We start from the raw sequence: 19,865 nt of genomic DNA, 5'->3' as shown, positions 1-19,865 counted from the left end.
ATAAACGTAGCAAGTCTTATTCAGTTCATAAACCTGATTTTCTGTAAGTAAATAAAAAATAATATTTTGCTACAACTGCTGTGCATTCTGGTCGAAAGAGTCACAGCACTAAATGTTGTCAGTAAAATTGTTCTTTGTTCAACTAAAAAGTAAACACATCCACAGATTTGCAAATGGTCTTACACACCAAATTTGGTGTTAATACATAAACTTCATGCACCAACGTTTTGTTACAGTAATTCTATCTAACTTTGGAAGGCTCTATTCAGAAATTTACCCTTTTTTGCAATTCATCCCAATTGTCCGAGGCCAGCAACACAGAAGATGTGTCACCTGTCATCCTTACTTACCTTGAGTGTCTGTACAGAGAAATACAGCCAGACATGTCACCAATGTGTCTTTCAGCAAAGCACTTAAGTAAAGAAACAGTTCACTCGTTACAAAAGCAGCCACTAGTTATAACGAAATATTTTGCAAATTAACATTCCCTCTTGTGATTTATCAATGGAGTCAAGAGCATGCACACATGCATGCACGTATACATGCACATATTCACACACACACACACACACACACACACACACACACACACACACACACACACACACACACACACACACACAGGCATATGCCGAGGAAAGAATGCTACAATAAACAAAAACAAACATTTTCTACTTACATTAATTTTATTTGACAACCTGAAACTATTAACAAAATCAACAGCAAATACAGAAAGTCACAAAATTCACAACAGAATCTTGCAAATGTAGTTAAAATAATTGCCAAAATTACAGAAACACAGCTGAATAACTAATAAGCAACAAAAGCCAAATTTCTACAAACACTTGTCGGCATGGTTAATGCGGACTGATTGAAAGCATTAAATCACAGCACTAACAAGCATATATACTAAAAATGCAATTTTATAAACAAGATCAGATCACAATGCATAAAAATAGTTAATAAAAGTCATAAATTACACTTCCAGAAAATAAATTGGTCATACACCATGGCCATCTTTGTTTCTCAACAATGTTCTGACAAAAAAATAAATAAAATTTACATCCATTGTAGAGCACTATAAATACTTACATTTGACTGCACAAAACGATTCCTATATACATCATTAATTAGATTTTATCTCCAGCTTTCAAAAGACAGCTTCTTTTGGTACCACCTGCACTAAATTTCATAACATAACCTTTGTGCTGATGCCAAAACCGAAACTCGCTATTCCCAAGTATTATGAAAGTAAATAATTTACATCATACAATCGTGTAATAAAACTGACGCCAACAAAGCCCCATACAATTTCTGCAACCCTATAAATGTTACAATTCCAGTCACGTCCTTGAATTCACATTATTGTGCATATATCTGAATCTGCTTTAGATAATTTTTCTCTTTGAATGCTAAGGCAGAGAGTTAATTTTCGTGAATTTCAAATTAACAATTGACATTGCACATGACTTCTGCAAAAAGTAACACAAAGCAAAGCTAACAACATTATATTACAATAATTAAGCAAACAATGAGAAGCCATTATGGTCTAAGAACAAAAATAATGATAATTACAAAAAATAATAATTTATAATCACAGGAACTAATTGCATAAACGATGTGTTTTGAAGCCTCTCTCTACATATTCTTTTCATTTTGTTCAGTGCAGTATCTTATTAAATGGGAGAGGCACTCAAAATTAAATTTCTCTGAGTAGCACCTTTATGCACGGAACACACAATTATTACAATAATTGCCTAAACAATGAGAATCCACTGTATGTATAAGAGTAAGAAGTAATGAATTGGAATTACATATTATGATTTACATTAACAGGAACTAATTGTAAAATTACTTGCTTCAAAGCCTCTCTCTAGATTTTTATCATATTTTCTGTTGGAGAAATTTAAATTTCTTGGTGTACCATGTTGGTGCATGAAAAGCAAAAGATAGATAATCTTGTTGTTACAATAATTAGATAAACAATGAGAAGCAACAATGGTACACGATGGAAATGGCTCGCACAGTCATTAATTTTATAAATTACTGATCCTGAAGGGTGTCTTTACATTATCATCTTTTCTGTGCAGACTCCAAATAATAAATCGCAGAAATTTAAATTTCTCAGTACTGCATGTTTGTGCATGAAAACCAAAAGAAATCTAATGCTGTTAAATTACAATAATTAGACAAACAATGAGAAGCAACTATGGTGTGACAGAAATAACTAACAATAACAACAATAAAAAAATAAGGAAATTGAATCTATAGTCACACAAAGGAATTAATTTTTATACATTACTTATCTCGAAGACTCTCTTGGCATTATCTTTTCAGTGCTGACAGTTCTTACTAAAGCAGAGAACAACGAAATTTAAATTTCTCAGTATATCTTTGTGCGTGAAAAGTAGAAAGCTATACAGTAATTAAAAAAAAAAACGAGAAGCAACTATGGTCTAAGAGGGAGAAACAAAAAATGCAAAAAAAAATTATAACACAAAACAAGCAATTTATGATCATATTAGTTAATTGTATAAAATTATTTGTTCCGAAGCCTCTCCTTGTATTTTTAGCTTCTTTCAGGGGAAGAGCCTGCTTACTGAAGATTCCCAGTCGGGTACCTTTTTTTTTTTTTTGCCGTGAAAGCTCTTAGCACATAAACTCAAAACAGATGTGCTGAATACAAGAATTGAGAGGCTCTCGGATTGTTAGAAACACAAAAAACAACACGAGAAGAATTAGTTACAATGCACATTCTAGGAGCTACGTGCAGCATAATTGAAAACAGAGTGGAGTATGTAGGGCGGAGCCTACGGAAGAGACGGTCCTTAGTACTGCTGGAGGCACGGCAGGTCGATGACAGACCTGAGCGCGGCGTCGACGTAGCGCTGGTGCGCTATGGCGCGCTTGCTGTCTCGCGAGTCCATCCCCACGTAGAAGCTGCCGCAGCCGGCGGCCGGGCCGTGCTCCGGAGCGACGGCCGGAGAATTCTCCTTGCGGTCGCACTTGGCGCGCGCCGGCCCGTTGCTCAGATTGTGGTTCTTCCTGGAGAAGATGACCCAGCGCAGGTCGCTCTCGTGCTGCTCCCGGCTAGAGAAGACGACGCGCCTCAGCCTAGCGTTGTAGACCGCCGGTGGACTTCCGACGCCGGCCATCCGTTTCCGTTCAACGGTACTACACCTTGCAAAGAGAAGAAAGCGAAATAAAAACCACTTCTCGACTCCCTGACTGGTTTTACAAAGCATACTATGAAATGAAACTTCCTGGCAGATTAAAACTGTGTGTGCCGGGCCGAGACTCGAATTCGGTACCTTTGCCTTCCGCGGGCAAGTGCTCTACCATCTGAGCTACCCAAGCACGACTCACGCCCCGTCCTCACAGCTTCACTTCTGCCAGTACTTCGTCTCCTACCTACCAGACTTCACAGAAGCTCTCCTGTGAACGTTGCAGAACTAGCACTCCTGAAAGAAAGGATATTGCGGAAACATGGCTCAACCACAGCCTGGGGGATGTTACCAGAATGAGATTTTCACTCTGCAGCGGATTGTGCGCTGATATGAAGCTTCTTGGCAGATTAAAACTGTGTGCCGGACCGAGACTCGAACACGGGACCCTTCCAATTCGCGGGCAAGTGCTCTACCAACTAAGCTACCCAAGGACGACTCACGATCCTCCCTCACAGCATTACTTCTGCCAGTACCTCGTCTTCTACGTTCCAAACTTCACAGAAGCTCTCCTGCGAACCTTGCACGACTAGCACTCCTCAAAGAAAGGATATTGCAGTGACATGGCTTAACCACAGCCTGGGGGACGTTTCCAGAATGAGACTTTCATTCTGCAGCGGAGTTTTAATTTTCCAAGAAGTTTTATATAAGCGCACACTCTGCTGCAGAGTGAAAATCTCATTCTGGAAACATCCCCCAGGCTGTGGCTATGCCATGTCTCCGCAATATCCGTTCTTTCAGGAGTGCTAGTTCTGCAAGGTTGTGTAAAGTTTGGAAAGTGGGAGACGAGGTACTGGCAGAAGCAAAGCTGTGAGGACGGGGTGTGAGTCGTGCTTGGGTAGCTCAGTTGGTAGAGCACTTGCCCGCAAAAGGCCAGGGTCCCGTGTTCCAGTCTCGGTCCGGCACACAGTTTTAATCTGCCAGGAAGATTCATATCTGCGTACACTCCACTGTAAAGTGAAAATTTCATTCCAGAAACATCCCCCAGGCTGTGGCTAAGCCATGTCTCCGCAATATTCTTTCCTCCAGGAGTGCTAGTTTTGCAAGGTTCGCAGGAGAGTGGCTAACTGGCTCTGAGCACTATGGGACTTAATATCTGAGGGCATCAGTCCCCTAGAACTACTTAAACCGAACTAACCTAAGGACATCACATACATCCATGCCAGAGTCAGGATTCGAACCTGCGACCGTAGCGGTCACGCGGTTCCAGACTTAAGCGCCTAGAACCGCTCGGCCACACCGGCCAGCCGCAGGAGAGCTTCTGTGAAGCTTGGAAGGTAGGAGACGAGAAACTGGCGGAATTAAAGCTGTGAGGACGCGGCGTGAATCGTGCTTGGGTAGCTCAGTTGGTAGATAACTTGCCCGCGAAAGGCAAACGTCCCGAGTTCGAGTCTCGGTCCGTCACATAGTTTTAATCTGCCACGAAGTTTCATATCAGCGCACACTCCGCTGTAGAGTGATAATCACATTCTGTAAACATCCCCCAGGTTGTGGCTAAGCCATGTCTCCGCAATATCCTTTCTTCTAGGAGTGCTAGTTCTGCAAGTTTCGCAGGAGAGCTTCTGTAAAGTTTGGAATGTAGGAGACGACGTACTGACGGAATTAAAACTGTGAGAACGGGGAGTGAGTCTTGCTTGGGTAGCTCAGTTGGTAGAGAACTTGTCCGCGAAATGCAAAGCCGCGACTTCGAGTCTCGGTATGGCACACAGTTTTAATCTGCCAGAAAGTTTCATATCACCTCACACTCCGCTGTAGAGTGAAAATTTCATTCTACATACTAGGAAAGTTTTACAATTCAGCTTCATTTGGTTAATTTGTTGAACTAATTTCCGCCAACCGGAATAAACATCTCTGTCCTCCACAACCAATCCCTAAACCAGTTCTCCCAAGTTTCTGTAGGGAGTAAGACAGACACGCTGTCCCAAGCCCTCTGGAGGTCCTCATGACTCGAAACTGTACTCCTTTCAGCTTCATTTTCACATGCGGGAACAGTGCAAAGTCACAAGCAGGCGACGTCTGGACTGTAAGGAGAGTGCTCAACAACTTTCAGTCCTGAAAGCCGCAAATATACAGTGCATGCTCTGGCGTGGTCACAGGTTCTTCAAAGAGTGGATGACTTCGGGCAGCCACCGCTAGGTGTGTCACTTAGCTGTGACTGTCTTCCGTATGTCCAAAACAACACGCTCTCAATTCCACTCGATTTGGAAAAAAAAAGACAGCTATTATTTTCTTCTTTACTGATCGGCATTTTCTGACAGCTACGAGTGTGTCGTCAACTTCAAAGGCCCAAAACTTTGTTTTGTGTCTTAGCACGTCATTATAGTACAGCCAGCAGCCGGTCCCTGAGTCAAAAGATGGGGACGTTTGCAAGACAACGGCCATCTGCACGAAGAGTTCGACGACGTTTGCAGCAGTACGGCTATCAGCTAGGAGACCGTGGATGCGGTTACCCTTGACGCTGCATTACAGACAGGAGCGCCTGCCGTGGTGTAGTCGACGACGAACCTGGATGCACGAATGGCAAAACGTCACTTTTTCGGGTGAATCCAGGTTCTGTTTACGGCATCATCATGGTTGCATCCGTGTTTGGCGACATCGCGGTGAACGCACATTGAAAGCGTGTATTCGTCATCGCCATACTGGCGTTATCACCCAGCGTGATGGTATGGGGTGCCATTGGTTACACGTCTCGGTCACCTCTTGTTCGCACTGACGGCACTTTGAACAGTGGACGTTACATTTCAGATGTGTTACAATCCGTGGCTCTACCCCTTCATTCGATCCCTGCGAAACCCTACATTTCAGCAGGACAATGCACGACCGCATTTTGCAGGTCCTGTACGGGCCTTTCTGGATACAGAAAATGTTCGCCTGCTGTCCTGACCAGCACATTCTCCAGATCTCTCACCAATTGAAAAGTCTGGTCAATGGTGGCCGAGCAACTGGTTCGTCACAATACGCCAGTCACTACTCTAGATGAACTGTTGTATCGTGTTGAAGCTGCATGGGCAGCTGTACATGCACACGCCATCCAAGCTCTGACTTAATGCCCAGGCGTATCAAGGCCGTTATTATGGCCAGAGGTGGTTGTTCTGGGTACTGATTTCTCAGGATCTATGCACCCAAATTGCGTGAAAATGTAATCAACATTGCGTGAAAATGTAATCAGTTCTAGTATAATATATTTGTCGAATGAATACCCGTTTATTATCTGTATTTCTTCTTTGTGTAGCAATTTTAATGGCCAGTAGTGTAGTTGTACAATGTGCACACATCACCGTGTGCAAGAGTCATTTCTCCAAAGCACTGGTCTATGCTTAAACCACGCGCGAAATTGTGCCGCAAAACCGCCTGAATCTCACTTCGTGATCACGAAACCTGTTAGTGAACAAGCGCGCCCACAGACCTTGCACAGCGGCCGCAATGCAAGTAAGAAGTATTCTCAGAAGACAGCAACAATCAGCTTCCTGGGACTTAACTGTTGCGACGTAATCCAAAACTTTCCTAGTACCCTTTGTATGTTTTTTCTTGCGTCTTCGACCACTGAGCAGCGGTCTTTCAGCAGATCCGACAAGGCAAAAGCGCCACGATCTGAAATGTGTGTGGGGGACGGGGAGGAAAGGATGGAGGGAGGGGGAGAGAGAGAGAGAGAGAGAGAGAGAGAGAGAGAGAGAGAGAGAGAGAGAGATATGGCGAATATTGCTGAAACAACAGGTCTTCGACTGTATCGATTTACTTCATTGGCATTTTAACCTAAATGTTAAAACCGCTCCAAATAACCGACTTTCATGTTTTGATTCGTACTAGAATCGTCGAAATTCGACCAGTTACGTCAGTGGACCTGATCTGTGATGTCAACTGTCATCTATCTTAAAATACCTGAAGTTTTAGCCGCAGAACTGATCCGTGGCAAATGCTGCTTTGTAGCTACGTGTATTCTTGAAACAATTCTTCGATTTCTCTTTAACTGCTCGATCATATAATAAAATTCGTTGAAAAATAAATTTTGTGTTAATGGCGGCAAATTAACTTTTCCCTTATGTCAACCCGACGTGAATGCCATTGCATGGCGTATAGTCACCTCAGGTGCGAAATGATTTGCATTACAAAATCTGCACTGTAAATTCGTCAAACCGCAATTACATTTCTCAGAATTGTTAGGAATTTTGTTCAGTGCACATTTAAATGTGTCTTTCAGAACGACAACAGAATTATCGTTATCAACATCTGCATTATTCCTATTACTTTCTCTATGCAAAAATTGTCTCTCTCTAGCTCTTCCTCTTTCAGTCCGACCCGTTAATGTGTTTCTTTGGGGCATAGCTTAAAACAGTTTTCTTATAATAAGGGACGTTGTGTCTACTCCAAATAAAGATACCGAAAATTAGGAACATTCTAAATGTTGTGGTGACGGCGGCAAACGAAAACAGAGTTGGATCCATTTAGTCTTAGACCTAAGCAAGTGAAAAAACGACACTAATAAACGTTTGTTGTCTGCGACGGCTTCGTTACTACGTTTCGTGTTATACTGCCGACGTCAACGACGTAGCACTTGCGACAATGCAGATGTACGATATGCGTGTGTTACTGCAAATGAACTATCTGCAACATTTAAACATGGACGTCCTTAGAATGCGGCTTCACAAAACGTGACTTCCGTGCGTTGTTTCTGCCGTAAACACCTAATCATTACACGTGGTAGAAGTTCGTAGCAATGTCAGGAAACTTTTCTCATATATGTGTGTCTACTTCCTTTTACTTCTCCTAATGGCTACATATACACACGATTTTTTCGCCAACGTTCCTTTGGAATTATATAACATTCATTGGCTACCTTGTATAATTAATTTTAAAAATCGGTACTTCAATTTTCGAAGCTCACGTATTAATATTACAGTGATCGCCAAATAAAACAAATACACTAGCATTGTAAATGTCCACACTGCTGTTACTTTCTCTACGCAAACATTGTATCTGTCTGAGTCTTTCACACGGACCTGTTAGCATTCTCCTTCTATGCCTACCCTAAAACAAGTATAGTTTTCACATAATAAGGAAAGTCGTAAGTCATAGTTATTCAAAACGAAGAAATTAAAAATTAAAAACTTACTACAAATTTTCTGGTAACGGCAGCAAATGACCACACAGTTACTCTTACAGAAAACCAAGCAAAATAACGGCGACAATATACAACGTTGTTTACAGCCTTCGTGACTACGATACGTTGATTGTCACTGCTGACAACATTAACAAATCTAGCCACTTGTCGCACTGTAGCTGCCGGATATACATGTTTCACCGCAAATGAACCACGTAAACATAAAAGACCCTAGCGCGATACTTCACGAAATGTCGTTGCCTTCGATGTCATTTCTACCGTGGAGGGCAGAGGTTGGTAGCTCTTCAATTTTCGATGTGCGGGTATTGGAGATTTTAATGCGTGATAGAGAATGTAACATCAGTTTTATGAATGTCAAAACTTACACTTCATTTTACCAATCTCAATAGCTGCATACACACATTATTTTTTCTTTGTGCACATCGCGGCAAAGTACCTTTTGAATTATATGAGGAGCACTGACCTCCTGGTACAGCTAATATTAAGAATCTGTACTTTAATATTAAAAATCTTCAATTTTCATCTGCACTTATTAATATTATGATTACTTACTGTAGTAAACAAAGGAATCGAAGAAAGATTGAAAAAAAATACTCAATTTCAATAAACAGATTCAAAATATTAAATTAAGCAGACAAATAAAAGAAAACTTAATCTGTTCACGGTTTGCTGCTTTTCTCTAAAAGCGACTGTAGTTAATTGCCACAAAAAAATCTTCTCCTATCCATTTTCTTAAAACTCTGCTCAAAAATCATGTTGCAATCGGGGAACGTACCATTATTTGAGGAGGTTGATGAACTCTATTTTTCATGCCAATTTGTCCGACCTCAAAAGGCTACATACAGGTAACGGCGTATTACGTAGACACAGGCAATATATCAGTACTTGTAAAGTATGAATGAAATGTTAAGTTTTAAGTTTTGTCCTTACATGATGTCACAAGTTTGTTGTGCTTCCTGCCACATTTAACCTTCTGTAGCAAATGTAGCATTGTACATCAATCGTACAGCACTTCGTAAATCCTCATTTTCTGGAAGTGCCATTGTCGGTGATGATGCTTGAGTGTTTGCATAGACTCGGAAATCAAGTGCTACAGCATGAAATGACACACTCCAAGCAAATCATAGATCAAATGCATGCTGATATGCTTTTCTGATAGCCGCCATATCGCTCATAATGAGTTTGTTCCTCTAGACCGAAGGGTTAATCAAGACTTTTACTCAGATGTTTGTTGGGTCAGAAATCAAACCCACATACACACTATGTCATCAAAAGTATCCGGACACCCCCAAAACATACGTTTTTCATATTAGGTGCATTGTGATGCCACCTACGGCCAGGTACCCCATATCAGCGACATCAGTTGTCATTAGACATCGTGAGAGAGCAGAATGGGGCGCTCCACGCAACTCATGGACTTCGAACGTGGTCAGGTGACTGGGTGTCGCTTGTGTCATACGTCTGTACGCGAGATTTCCACACTCCTAAACATCCCCAGGTCCACTGTTTCCGATGTGATAGTGAAGTGGAAACGTGAAGGGACACGTACAGCACAAAAGCGTACAGGCCGACCTCGTCTGTTGACTGACAGAGACTGCCGACAGTTGTAGAGGGTCGTAGTGTGTAATAGGCAGACACCTATCCAGACCATCACACAGGAATTCCAAACTGCATCAGCATCCACTGCAAGTACTTTGACAGTTAGGTGGGAGGTGAGAAAATGTGGATTTCATGGTCGAGCGGCTGCTCATAAGCCACTCATCACGCCGGTAAATGCCAAACGACGCCTCGCTTGGTGTAAGGAGCGTAAACATTGGACGATCGAACAGTGGAGAAAGGACGATCGAACAGTGGAGAAACGTGTGGAGTGACGAATCACGGTACACAATGTGGCAATTCGATGACAGGATGGGGGTATGGCGAACTTCCGGTGAACGTTATGTGCTAGCGTGTGTAGAGCCAACAGTAAAATTCGGAGGCGGTGGTGTTATGGTGTGGTCGTGTTTTTCATGGAGGGGGCTTGCACCCCTTGTTGTTTCGCGTGGCACTATCACAGCACAGGGCTACACTGATGTTTTAAGCACCTTCTTGCTTCCCACTGTTGAAGAGCAATTCGTAGATGCCGGTTGCATCTTTCAACACGATCGAGCACTAGTTCATAATGCGCAACCTGTGACGGCGTGGTTACACGACAATAACATCCCTGTAATAGACTGGCCTACACAGAGTCCTGACCTGAATCCTATGGACCACCTTTGGGATGTTTTGGAACGCCGACTTCTTGCCAGGCCTCACCGACCGACATCGATACCTCTCCTCAGTGCAGTATTCCGTAAAGAATGGGTTGCCATTCCCCAAGAAACCTTCCAGCAGCTGATTGAACGTATGCCTGCGAGAGTAGAAGCTGTGCCGTCCGCTGTGGCCGAGAGGTTCTAAGCGCTTCAATCCGGCTGCTATGGTCGCAGGTTCGAATCCTGCCTCGGGCATGGATGTGTGTGATGTCCTTAGGTTAGTTAGGTTTACGTAGTTCTAGGTCTAGGGGATTGATGACCTCAGATGTTAAGTCCCATAGTGCTTGGTGCCATTTGATCCATTGGAAGCTCTCATTAAGGCTAAGGGTGGGCCAACAACATATCAAATTCCAAATAGTGATGGAGGGCGCGACGAACTTCCACGTCATTTTCAGCCGGGTGTCCGGATACTTTTGATCACATAGTGTACTTGAAGACATTTATTTACTCGGAATAAAGTCGGAAATACAGCTCTCAACAAAAAACTAAAAACAAGGTTCAAAAATGGTTCAAATGGCTCTGAGCACTATGGGACTCAACTGCTGTGGTCATCAGTCCCCTAGAACTTAGAACTACTTAAACCTAACTAACCTAAGGACATCACACACATCCATGCCCGAGGCAGGATTCGAACCTGCAACCGTAGTAGTCTCACGGTTCCGGACTGCGCGCCTAGAACCGCGAGACCACCGCGGCCGGCTAAAAACAAGGAATAAACATCACACCATCTAAATCAGCTACTCGTCCAAGGAACAAACAATGCACTTAACGATTTGGCCTCTTGTCCCTCCCCCCCCCCCCCACCCCCTTAAATGTGCAGAGCAGCTGGGATGTAGGGGTACTTAAATCTGACTTGTCGTCCAGCTCTTGATGTGTCAGTGTGAGCACAGGTGTGATTGGTTGTTCTATAGTCGCCTGGCATCTTAGCGTTGTCTCTCCAGTTGGACTGGGTGCAGATTCGTCCGACCCTCTACAATCTGAAGTACTTTCGTGCTTCAGCGATGGTGAGGTCCATGGTGGTTTCATTCTTTCAATGGACACCCTCGCAATATTTCCGTTTTGAAAGATGTCTATAGTATGGTCATTACGTCAAAATACTTGGTAGGGCCCAGTATAAGGAGGTTGTAGGGGAGCCCAGACAGCATCTGTGCACAACATGACGTGCGAGCGATCCGCCAACGCCTTGTGCACAAAGATCAGATGTTCACCATGGGCGGATGCTGATGGCCCTTTTATCCTTGCCACGTGATTACTAATGGGGCTGAACCAGCAGTGGTACCCCAGTTTGTGGTTGCAGTGGTACCATTGTTTGGTAGCCTGCACGTATTCTCAATGGTTCTCAGTAAACCATCTCCACCAGTGATGCACCTATATCCACCTTATACCCAGTCAGTAAACCTAGACGTACCAGTGGTAGCGTCTCTGTCAAACTCTGTGATACATGAGAGCCGCCTTCAGAGTTCTGTGCCACCTGTCCACCATCCTGTTGCTTGCTGGGTGATAAATGGTTGTGTGGTGACGCTGGAATCCTCACAGTCTAACCAGTTCATTGGACAGATTAGACTGGAATTGTCGACCCTGATTCGTTGTAATATGTAGGTCAGAAATCAAACCCACAAATACACTACTGGTTATTAAAATTGCTACACCAAGAAGAAATGCAGATGATAAACGACAATGGCACCGCATACCATCACGCCGGGTGATAAGCCACTATGGCAATGACGAATACACGCTTCCAATGTGAGTTCACCGCATTGTCGCCAAACACGGATGCGACCGTCACGATGTTGTAAAAAGAACCTGGATTCATCGGAAAAAAATGGCGTTTTGCCATTCGTGCAGCCAGGTTCGTCGTCGAGTACACTATCGCATGCGCTCCTGTCTGTTCAAAAAATGGTTCAACTGGCTCTGAGCAGTATGGGACTTAACATCTGTGGTCATCAGTCCCCTAGAACTCAGAACTACATAAACCTAACTAACCTAAGGACATCACACACATCCATGACCGAGGCAGGATTCGAACCTGCGACCGTAGCGGTCGCGCGGTTCCAGACTGTAGCGCCTAGAACAAATCGGCCAGATCCCGTCTGTGATGCAGCGTCAAGGGTAACCGCAGCCATTGTCTCCGAGCTGATAGTCCGTGCTGCTGCAAACGTCGTCGAACTGTTCGTGCAGATGGTTGTCGTCTTGCAAACGTCCCCATCTGTTGACTCGGGGACCGAGACGTAGCTGCACGATCCGTTACAGCCGTGCAGATAAGATGCCTGTCATCTCGACTGCTAGTGATACGAGGCCGTTGGGACCCAGCACGGCGTTCCGTATTACCCTCCTGAACCCACCGATTGCATATTCTGCTAACAGTCATTGGATCTCGACCGACGGGAGGAGCAATGTCGCGATACGCTAAACAGCACTCGCGATAGGCTACAATCCGACCTTTATCAAAGTCGTAAACGTGATGGTACGCATTTTACTCCTTACACGAGGCATCACAACAACATTCCACCAGGCAACGTCGGTCAACTGCTGTTTGTGTATGAGAAATCGGTTGGAAACTTTCCTGATGTCAGCACGTTGTAGGTGTCGCCACCGGCGCCAACCTTGTGTGAATGCTCTGAAAAGCTAATCATTTGCGTATCACAGCATCTTCGTCCTGTCGGTTAAATTTCGCGTCTATAGCACGTCATCTTGGTGGTGTAGCAATTTTAATGGCCAGTAGTGTATAAACGTAAGTAAAAACGAATATTGGCGCGAAGCAGCGCGACAAACTAAATTACGTTTAAGGAATAAAATGTAAATTAACTCCCAACAAAATTTCTCATCAACATAGATTAGTTGCAGATGATACGCTACCTTTAAGAATTAATACGCAAGTGGTCCTGCAAAACCATGCAAACCGAATGTAAAGATATTAACTAAAAAACAAATTGTGTTTGAGCTAAATATTTCCATAATTTTGTGATCATTTAGTACAAATGTTTACATTACAGATTAAATAAAACAGAAACCCACTGATGATGGCACAAAGGTGATGAAACATGTTTGGGAATTTGGAAAAAACAGTGTTTCGCATAACTGGCGCACCTTACATTCAACAATTTTAACTGCAAACACGAAAAACACAAGTAGCTGCAAATCCAAATGATAAAGTCTCTGTATTGCTTGTGGTTCAGTTATAGTTGTAGGCAATGTGAAGTGTTAGTTCAGTTCCTCGGCTGGAATAATGGGATCAGATGCCGCTTTTATTTTGCCTAGCAAAGGCCACGCAGGTTTTTCAACAGGAGACCTGGGCCGTGTTTGTTATCGGATAATGAGTGGGCATGGCCAAGCTTAGCGTTTCCCACAGCCTAACTGACTCTGTTCCACTTCTCCTTGTATGCAGTATATGTTTCAGGTGAAGGGCGTAGTTCGTGTGCCCGATGTCCGGGGCTTTGAGATTTATCAGCTGCTTATTCCATCGTTGTTCGACCTATATTTGAAAACTGCTGGGATCCCTACCAGACAGAACTGATAGAGAAATAAAAACAGCAGCACGTTTCGCTACAGGTTCATTTACTAAGCGTGAAAGTGCCACAGATACGATCAACGCTGCAAGAGGGGAATTCTGCATCACTGTTGAAGTTCCGAGTGCGTACGTTATTAGAAAACAAATATATTGCTTCCTGCTACGTATATCTCGCGAGAAGACCATGGGGACAAAGTTAGAGGGATTCGAGCACAAACAGCGGCTTTGCAGTAATCGTTCTTTCCGTGAACTATTCGCGACTGAAAGAGGAAATGGGGGAAATGACAGTGGCGCACGAAGTACCCTCCGCCACACACCGCAAGGTGGCTTGCGGAGTACACGCTGTTCAAAAAGTGCGGGGACTTTTCAAATTGCACGGACAACGTCCATTCGATTATCGATCTTTTTTTTTGTTATGTTGGTACACGTGTTCCGAACATATGTTCACAGTTTCAAGTACACAGCATACTTTGCTTTTGACAGATAGAAAGGTCAGACGATTTTCGATTATAAGAAAATAGAGCAAAGAATTCGCATCAAATTTTGTGTGAAAATGGAGCAAAGAGCTCTAAAACACCTGAAATGTTGACCGTGGCGTACGGTGTGTCTGCTCTAACTAAAAAAAAGTATTTACGAGTGGTCCCAAGATCTTCCAGGTTGGCCCAGTAGATGCCAATGATGAACCTCGCTTTGGACGCCCCAGCACATCAACAACAGGCGATAAGGTCGAAGCTGTAAAGAAACTTGTTTTGGAAAAGCATAGAATTACCGTCAGAGAAGTTGCTGAGGATGTTGGCATATCAGTCGGCTCATGTCATGCAATTTTTTCGGATGTTTTGGGCACGAGACGGGTGTCAACGAAGTTTGTTCCAAAGCGTCTTAGTTTTGATCAGAAGAACCGTCGCATAACACTCAGCTCTTGAATGGCGTCAGTAATGATCCCGATTTGCTCAAAAGGGTCCTAACTGGTGACGAAACATGGGTTTACGGTTTTGACGTCGAAACCAAAGCCAGTGGCCCCAAAGGAAACATCCCGGAGAGCCAGACCGAAAAAGGCATGCCAACTTCGATCTAATCAGTTTTCAAAAAATGGTTTAAATGGCTCTTAGCACTATGCGACTTAACATCTTAGGTCATCAGTCGCCTAGAACTTAGAACTAATAAAACCTAACTCACCTAAGGGCATCACACACATCAATGCCCGAGGCAGGATTCGAACCTGCGACCGGAGCAGTCGCTCTACTCCAGACTGTAGCGCCTAGAACCGCACGGCCACTCCGGCCGGCATCAAATTTTTGATCACTTTTTTTTTTCAATTACCGTGGCGTAGAGCGCATCATGATTTTTTGCCACAAGATCCTAAGGTCAATAAGGAGCATAACCTTGACGTTATGCGCCGTTTGAGAGAAGCAATAACGCAAAAACGTCAGGAATTGTGGAAAAATAATTCATGGCTTTTACCTCGCAATGCCCCTGCTCATTCGTCGTTGCTTGTGAAGGATTTTTTGGCCAAAAACAACACGGAAATAATGCCTCAGCCACCCCTTTCGCCGGTTGTGCTCCCCCCCCCCCCCTCCCTCCGCTACTTTTTCCCGTTCCCAAAACTGAAGAGACCTATGAAAGGACGAAGATTTTCAACAACTGCGGAAATAAAAACTGCATCACTGGAAGTACTCAAGGCTGTACCAAAAAGTGCTTATGAAGTTCAAATGGCCCTGAGCACTATGGGACTTAACATCTGAGGTCATCAGCCCCCTAGCAGTTAGACCTACTTCAACCTAACTAACCTAAGGACAACACACACATCCATGCCCCGGGCAGGATTCGAACCTGCGACCGTATCAGGCGCGTGGTTCCGGACTGAAGCGCCTAGATCCGCTCGTCCACCGCGGCCGGCGCTTATCAAAAGTGCTTCGAGGATTGGAAGCTGCATTGGCAGAAGTGTATTGTGTCTGAGGCGGATTTCTCTGAAGGCGACAACGTGAATGTCAATTAATAAATAAAGATTGGTTTATAAAAATATAAAGTCGCCTTACTTTTTCCTCGTAGATGTAGATGCATATGTAGAAAATAAGCTGGGTAATTTGCGAGCCCTGGGTTATGTTGTCTTCAAGATGTGTACACAATTCCTAACTGAAACACTTGATTTATTGTGTCAAACTTTTAGCATTAGGTTATACGTCTTAATGAGTAGCAGTGTCTACACAACACGCTGAGCAACCTGGCTTGATTGCTAAATTGAATCTTTCTGGATTTGACACCCGATTTAAAGAGTGTGCACTGTGATGAATGAACACACGAGAGATCGTTAAAACGCATGGGAACTGGCCACCGAGTCGTAACATGAAAGTTACAATTTATTATGCAAGTGATTACAATTTAGACTCGAAATTCAACGAATTAATCAAGAGAGGCGCATATTTAATTGTACAACACGCTATCTGACATTGATATGTTCACACTGCCATGTAACTCACTTGTGATCACTTTCCTCATATAAAATTAAGCAAATCTTTATCTTTTTTTTATAATCCTCCAAAATTAATGATTGGTAGGAACCAAGGAACGGACATTCTGAACAGTTTTCCCTAAGTGGTAAGAATCGAACAGTTAAAATATACATTAAACTTTGAATATATTCTATGTCTTCTGGCGCTCTCCCTAACCAGATGTACTGCACAAATTTCTGTGTGTACCTTATCCCAACTGTCGAGAAAAAATGTAAAATGGCGATTACAAATGGTGCGAACTGCTAATCAAATGTCGCGAGCTCTATCGCTCTGGCAAGATGGCGCAAGGCGCTAACCGAAAAACACAAGGCCGGTGCAGCGTATATTTTACAATAATAATTGCAGCAGTACCCGGTGTTTCCGTCGACTGCCTGCAAGCAGTGAAAAATATACGAAACCCGGGCGTCCGACAAGTTCGCAAAGACACCACAACGCGATGAGTAAACCGCCAAGAATTTTTCTACCTAATCACATTAATTTGTTTGAACGAACAATAAGGATTCAATACTGAGGCGTCCAATTTTTTCCCTCTTTTGCAGCCGGCTTAACGAGTATATAAATCAATAAACCGTTTACATGAGCGACCTATTGCAAGAGTATTGTATGTGCCTCACGACAATCGTGGAATGCAAACCAATGAACTTCTGAGAAAAAATAACTGAAAATTTTACATTTCATGCCGAACTGCGTAAAACTTCTCGACCCAGCAACAACGACAAAAGTCAGACCGAATACGTGTGACAAAGCTACGGAAAGATTGCGTACCAAAAGCAATTCATCCATATCAGTACTCATTTTTAACTCTCTTTTAATGAAATGCGTTTCTTGGCGCCTGCGTTTCGAAAATGGTCTCTCTCTCTCTCTCTCTCTCACACACACACACACACACACTGTCCTAGTGGCAGATTGTATTCTAACGGCTTCCAGGGACAACAAAAATATCATTTTCAGTGTTTCAAATAATTACTGGCCAAATTTAAAATGCTATCATAATCTACTTATTAAGACTTATGATTTTACGTTGAAGATTCAACACAATAAAGACAATTATTAAATTGTCTTGCTACAGAGTTACTGAATGTGCAAAAATTACCAAGATTATATTCGTGCAGTATTTAAGAATGAAAGCAGTCATCGACTTTCAACAAACTGTACAGATAATGTCAAACCTTTTCGAATCTGAAACTTCCTGGCAGATTAAAACTGTGTGCTGGAGCGAGACTCGAACTCGTGACCTTTGCCTTTCGCGGGCATGTGCTCTAGAGCACCCCCTGCCCACCCGAACACACAAAAAAACGAAACGAAAAAAAGTTTATAGCTTCATGTAATTGCGCTGTTCGTGCAGTAAACTTCACCATCAGGCGCCGACGTTTTAATGTATTACGTCTTGGCTGGTGACTATACTCATAACTGATTTTGTTGACAATACCAATATACACAACCGAAGATATCTGCAAAATTATATCATTGTAATACTCAGAGTTCACGAGATATGACGTCATAAACACCGAGACGCGTGAAAAACTAGCTTTTCATAAAACGAACTGCATATTACGCATGCTATATTCATCCAGTGTCTGACGCTGAGGGCACTTAGCGACTCCCAACAAACTTTAAACATAATTTCAGACCTTTTCTAAGCTTTTTCATTAGCCTCCCGGTGAATAACCAGAAACCAACATTCCTAGGGTATTGCTCGTTCAACCACAAAGCTTTACATGCTTAAGGTCAAATAGTTAACACGTGAACTTATTTGTAAAATAGTCGCACATAAACACCTGTTTTATACCTGGTACTTGACGAGTCAGCCAAGAGCTGGGATTCATTGATGTAAAAACGATAACCCAGTACAGTAAACTCAACTGAAGTCTGCAGTAAGTCAGAAGAACACACATACATCTACCTATACAGCAGTAGATCTTACAGCACTTAGAATAGATATAATCTGATGCAGCGTCGAGCTTTGCATATAAATTTGAAGTAATTTGTCTTTTTCCTTCATGAACAGAACTTACACTTCACTCACACCTAATCACTATATACAACAAAGATATTATGCAGCTCGCCTGTTCGATTATATTTTTACACCAGTTAGAACAATTGCTTTAAAAAATAAGAAACGTGATAATACTCACTTTTTTTCTTTCAAAGTTGTTTTCCCAGGTCTATCGTTTTCGTCTTGATAGAGTAATATTATTCTCTGACACAACAAATATTGTTTCCAAGCAAAGAGTGTAATAAGCTGACAAGTTATCCTGTTGCACCGAAATTAAGACCGATTAAACTTGGGGCAACAATTCACCTCCGATCACAATGTCAGTACCAGTTACATACTTCCAACTGGGCTGTCAGGAAATATAAAAAAAAAACGCCAATGCAGACGCCATGCTGAATTCGCACAGATGAAATAACTTTACGGTTTTCCTATCAAGTGACTCAACAGACGTGAAATACGATGACGAATTATTTATGGCTGTTCTTCTCTCGTTGCAACTACGATATAGCACCCACTCGCTTCTGTGGGCATCAGTTCCATAACAACAAAAATTGCACGAAATGGACCGAGCTCGTTTGAATTCTAGTGTTGGCAGCGAGAAAATGCACATTCTTGAGGCGGAGTAGGTTTTTCGTCTGTTGATAAAAAGGTGTGTTTAATTTTATTATTCCGTAAATACATACTGATTACAAACACACTGATATTTGTTTTCTTAGTAGTGCAATTTGCATGCTGCGCGCGATGAAGTGTAAATATTGTGCAGTTACATGTACGTTTTCATACCATGTCGTCCGAGCGTTGTCACGACAATTGCGTGTTTCTTTGTGTAAGCGTGACCTCTGTCTCATCTGAAATGCGTAAATATTTCGATCTCGAAGTCTCAGTTGATGGCAATAAATAATGAAAGCGACAGAAAGAGAAAATGTATTCAAATCTTGATGTTATCGGTAAACGAGTAGCTAAATATATTGATATTTTTGTCGCATTCGCCACAGAGGTTACCTCTTAGTTCAGCGGTCAATGTTTAGTTTGAAAGATTCCCGTATTGCGACACATACAACAGAAATGATCGGATGAAGTGAGATCTTGCTCGCACTTTTAGTATCGAACCTTTTTTTACGTATGCTTGCTGTAACGTTCATCCACCAACGCTATTGTTGTAATTATTAAGACACTACAAATTGCATCTGAAAATAGCTTTTGAAAAGCAATAGATT

General features: G+C 42.7%; 2 protein-coding genes across 3 annotated transcripts in view; both read right to left on the bottom strand.

The window, feature by feature from the left end:
- LOC126295230 (uncharacterized) overlaps positions 1-19,865 on the bottom strand; it is a 2,305,622-nt gene that overhangs the window by 1,679,544 nt on the left and 606,213 nt on the right. The window lies entirely within an intron of this gene.
- Positions 673-19,026, bottom strand: LOC126295235 (uncharacterized). 2 transcript variants are annotated; one of them, XM_049987583.1, is made up of 2 exons: positions 18,442-19,026; positions 673-3,180 (listed from the first exon to the last, which is right to left on the bottom strand). In XM_049987583.1, exons 1-2 carry the CDS (start codon positions 18,549-18,551, stop codon positions 2,829-2,831), a joined length of 462 nt encoding a protein of 153 aa, XP_049843540.1. In that variant the 5' UTR covers positions 18,552-19,026; the 3' UTR covers positions 673-2,828. The 2 variants fall into 2 exon arrangements, with proteins under 2 accessions (XP_049843540.1, XP_049843541.1); XM_049987584.1 differs by having other exon boundaries at positions 18,788-18,898.

The sequence above is a fragment of the Schistocerca gregaria genome, chromosome 11, assembly GCF_023897955.1.
Source record: "Schistocerca gregaria isolate iqSchGreg1 chromosome 11, iqSchGreg1.2, whole genome shotgun sequence".
Classification (NCBI taxonomy): Eukaryota; Metazoa; Arthropoda; class Insecta; order Orthoptera; family Acrididae; genus Schistocerca; species Schistocerca gregaria.
This window is presented reverse-complemented; position numbering and strand designations above follow the sequence as displayed.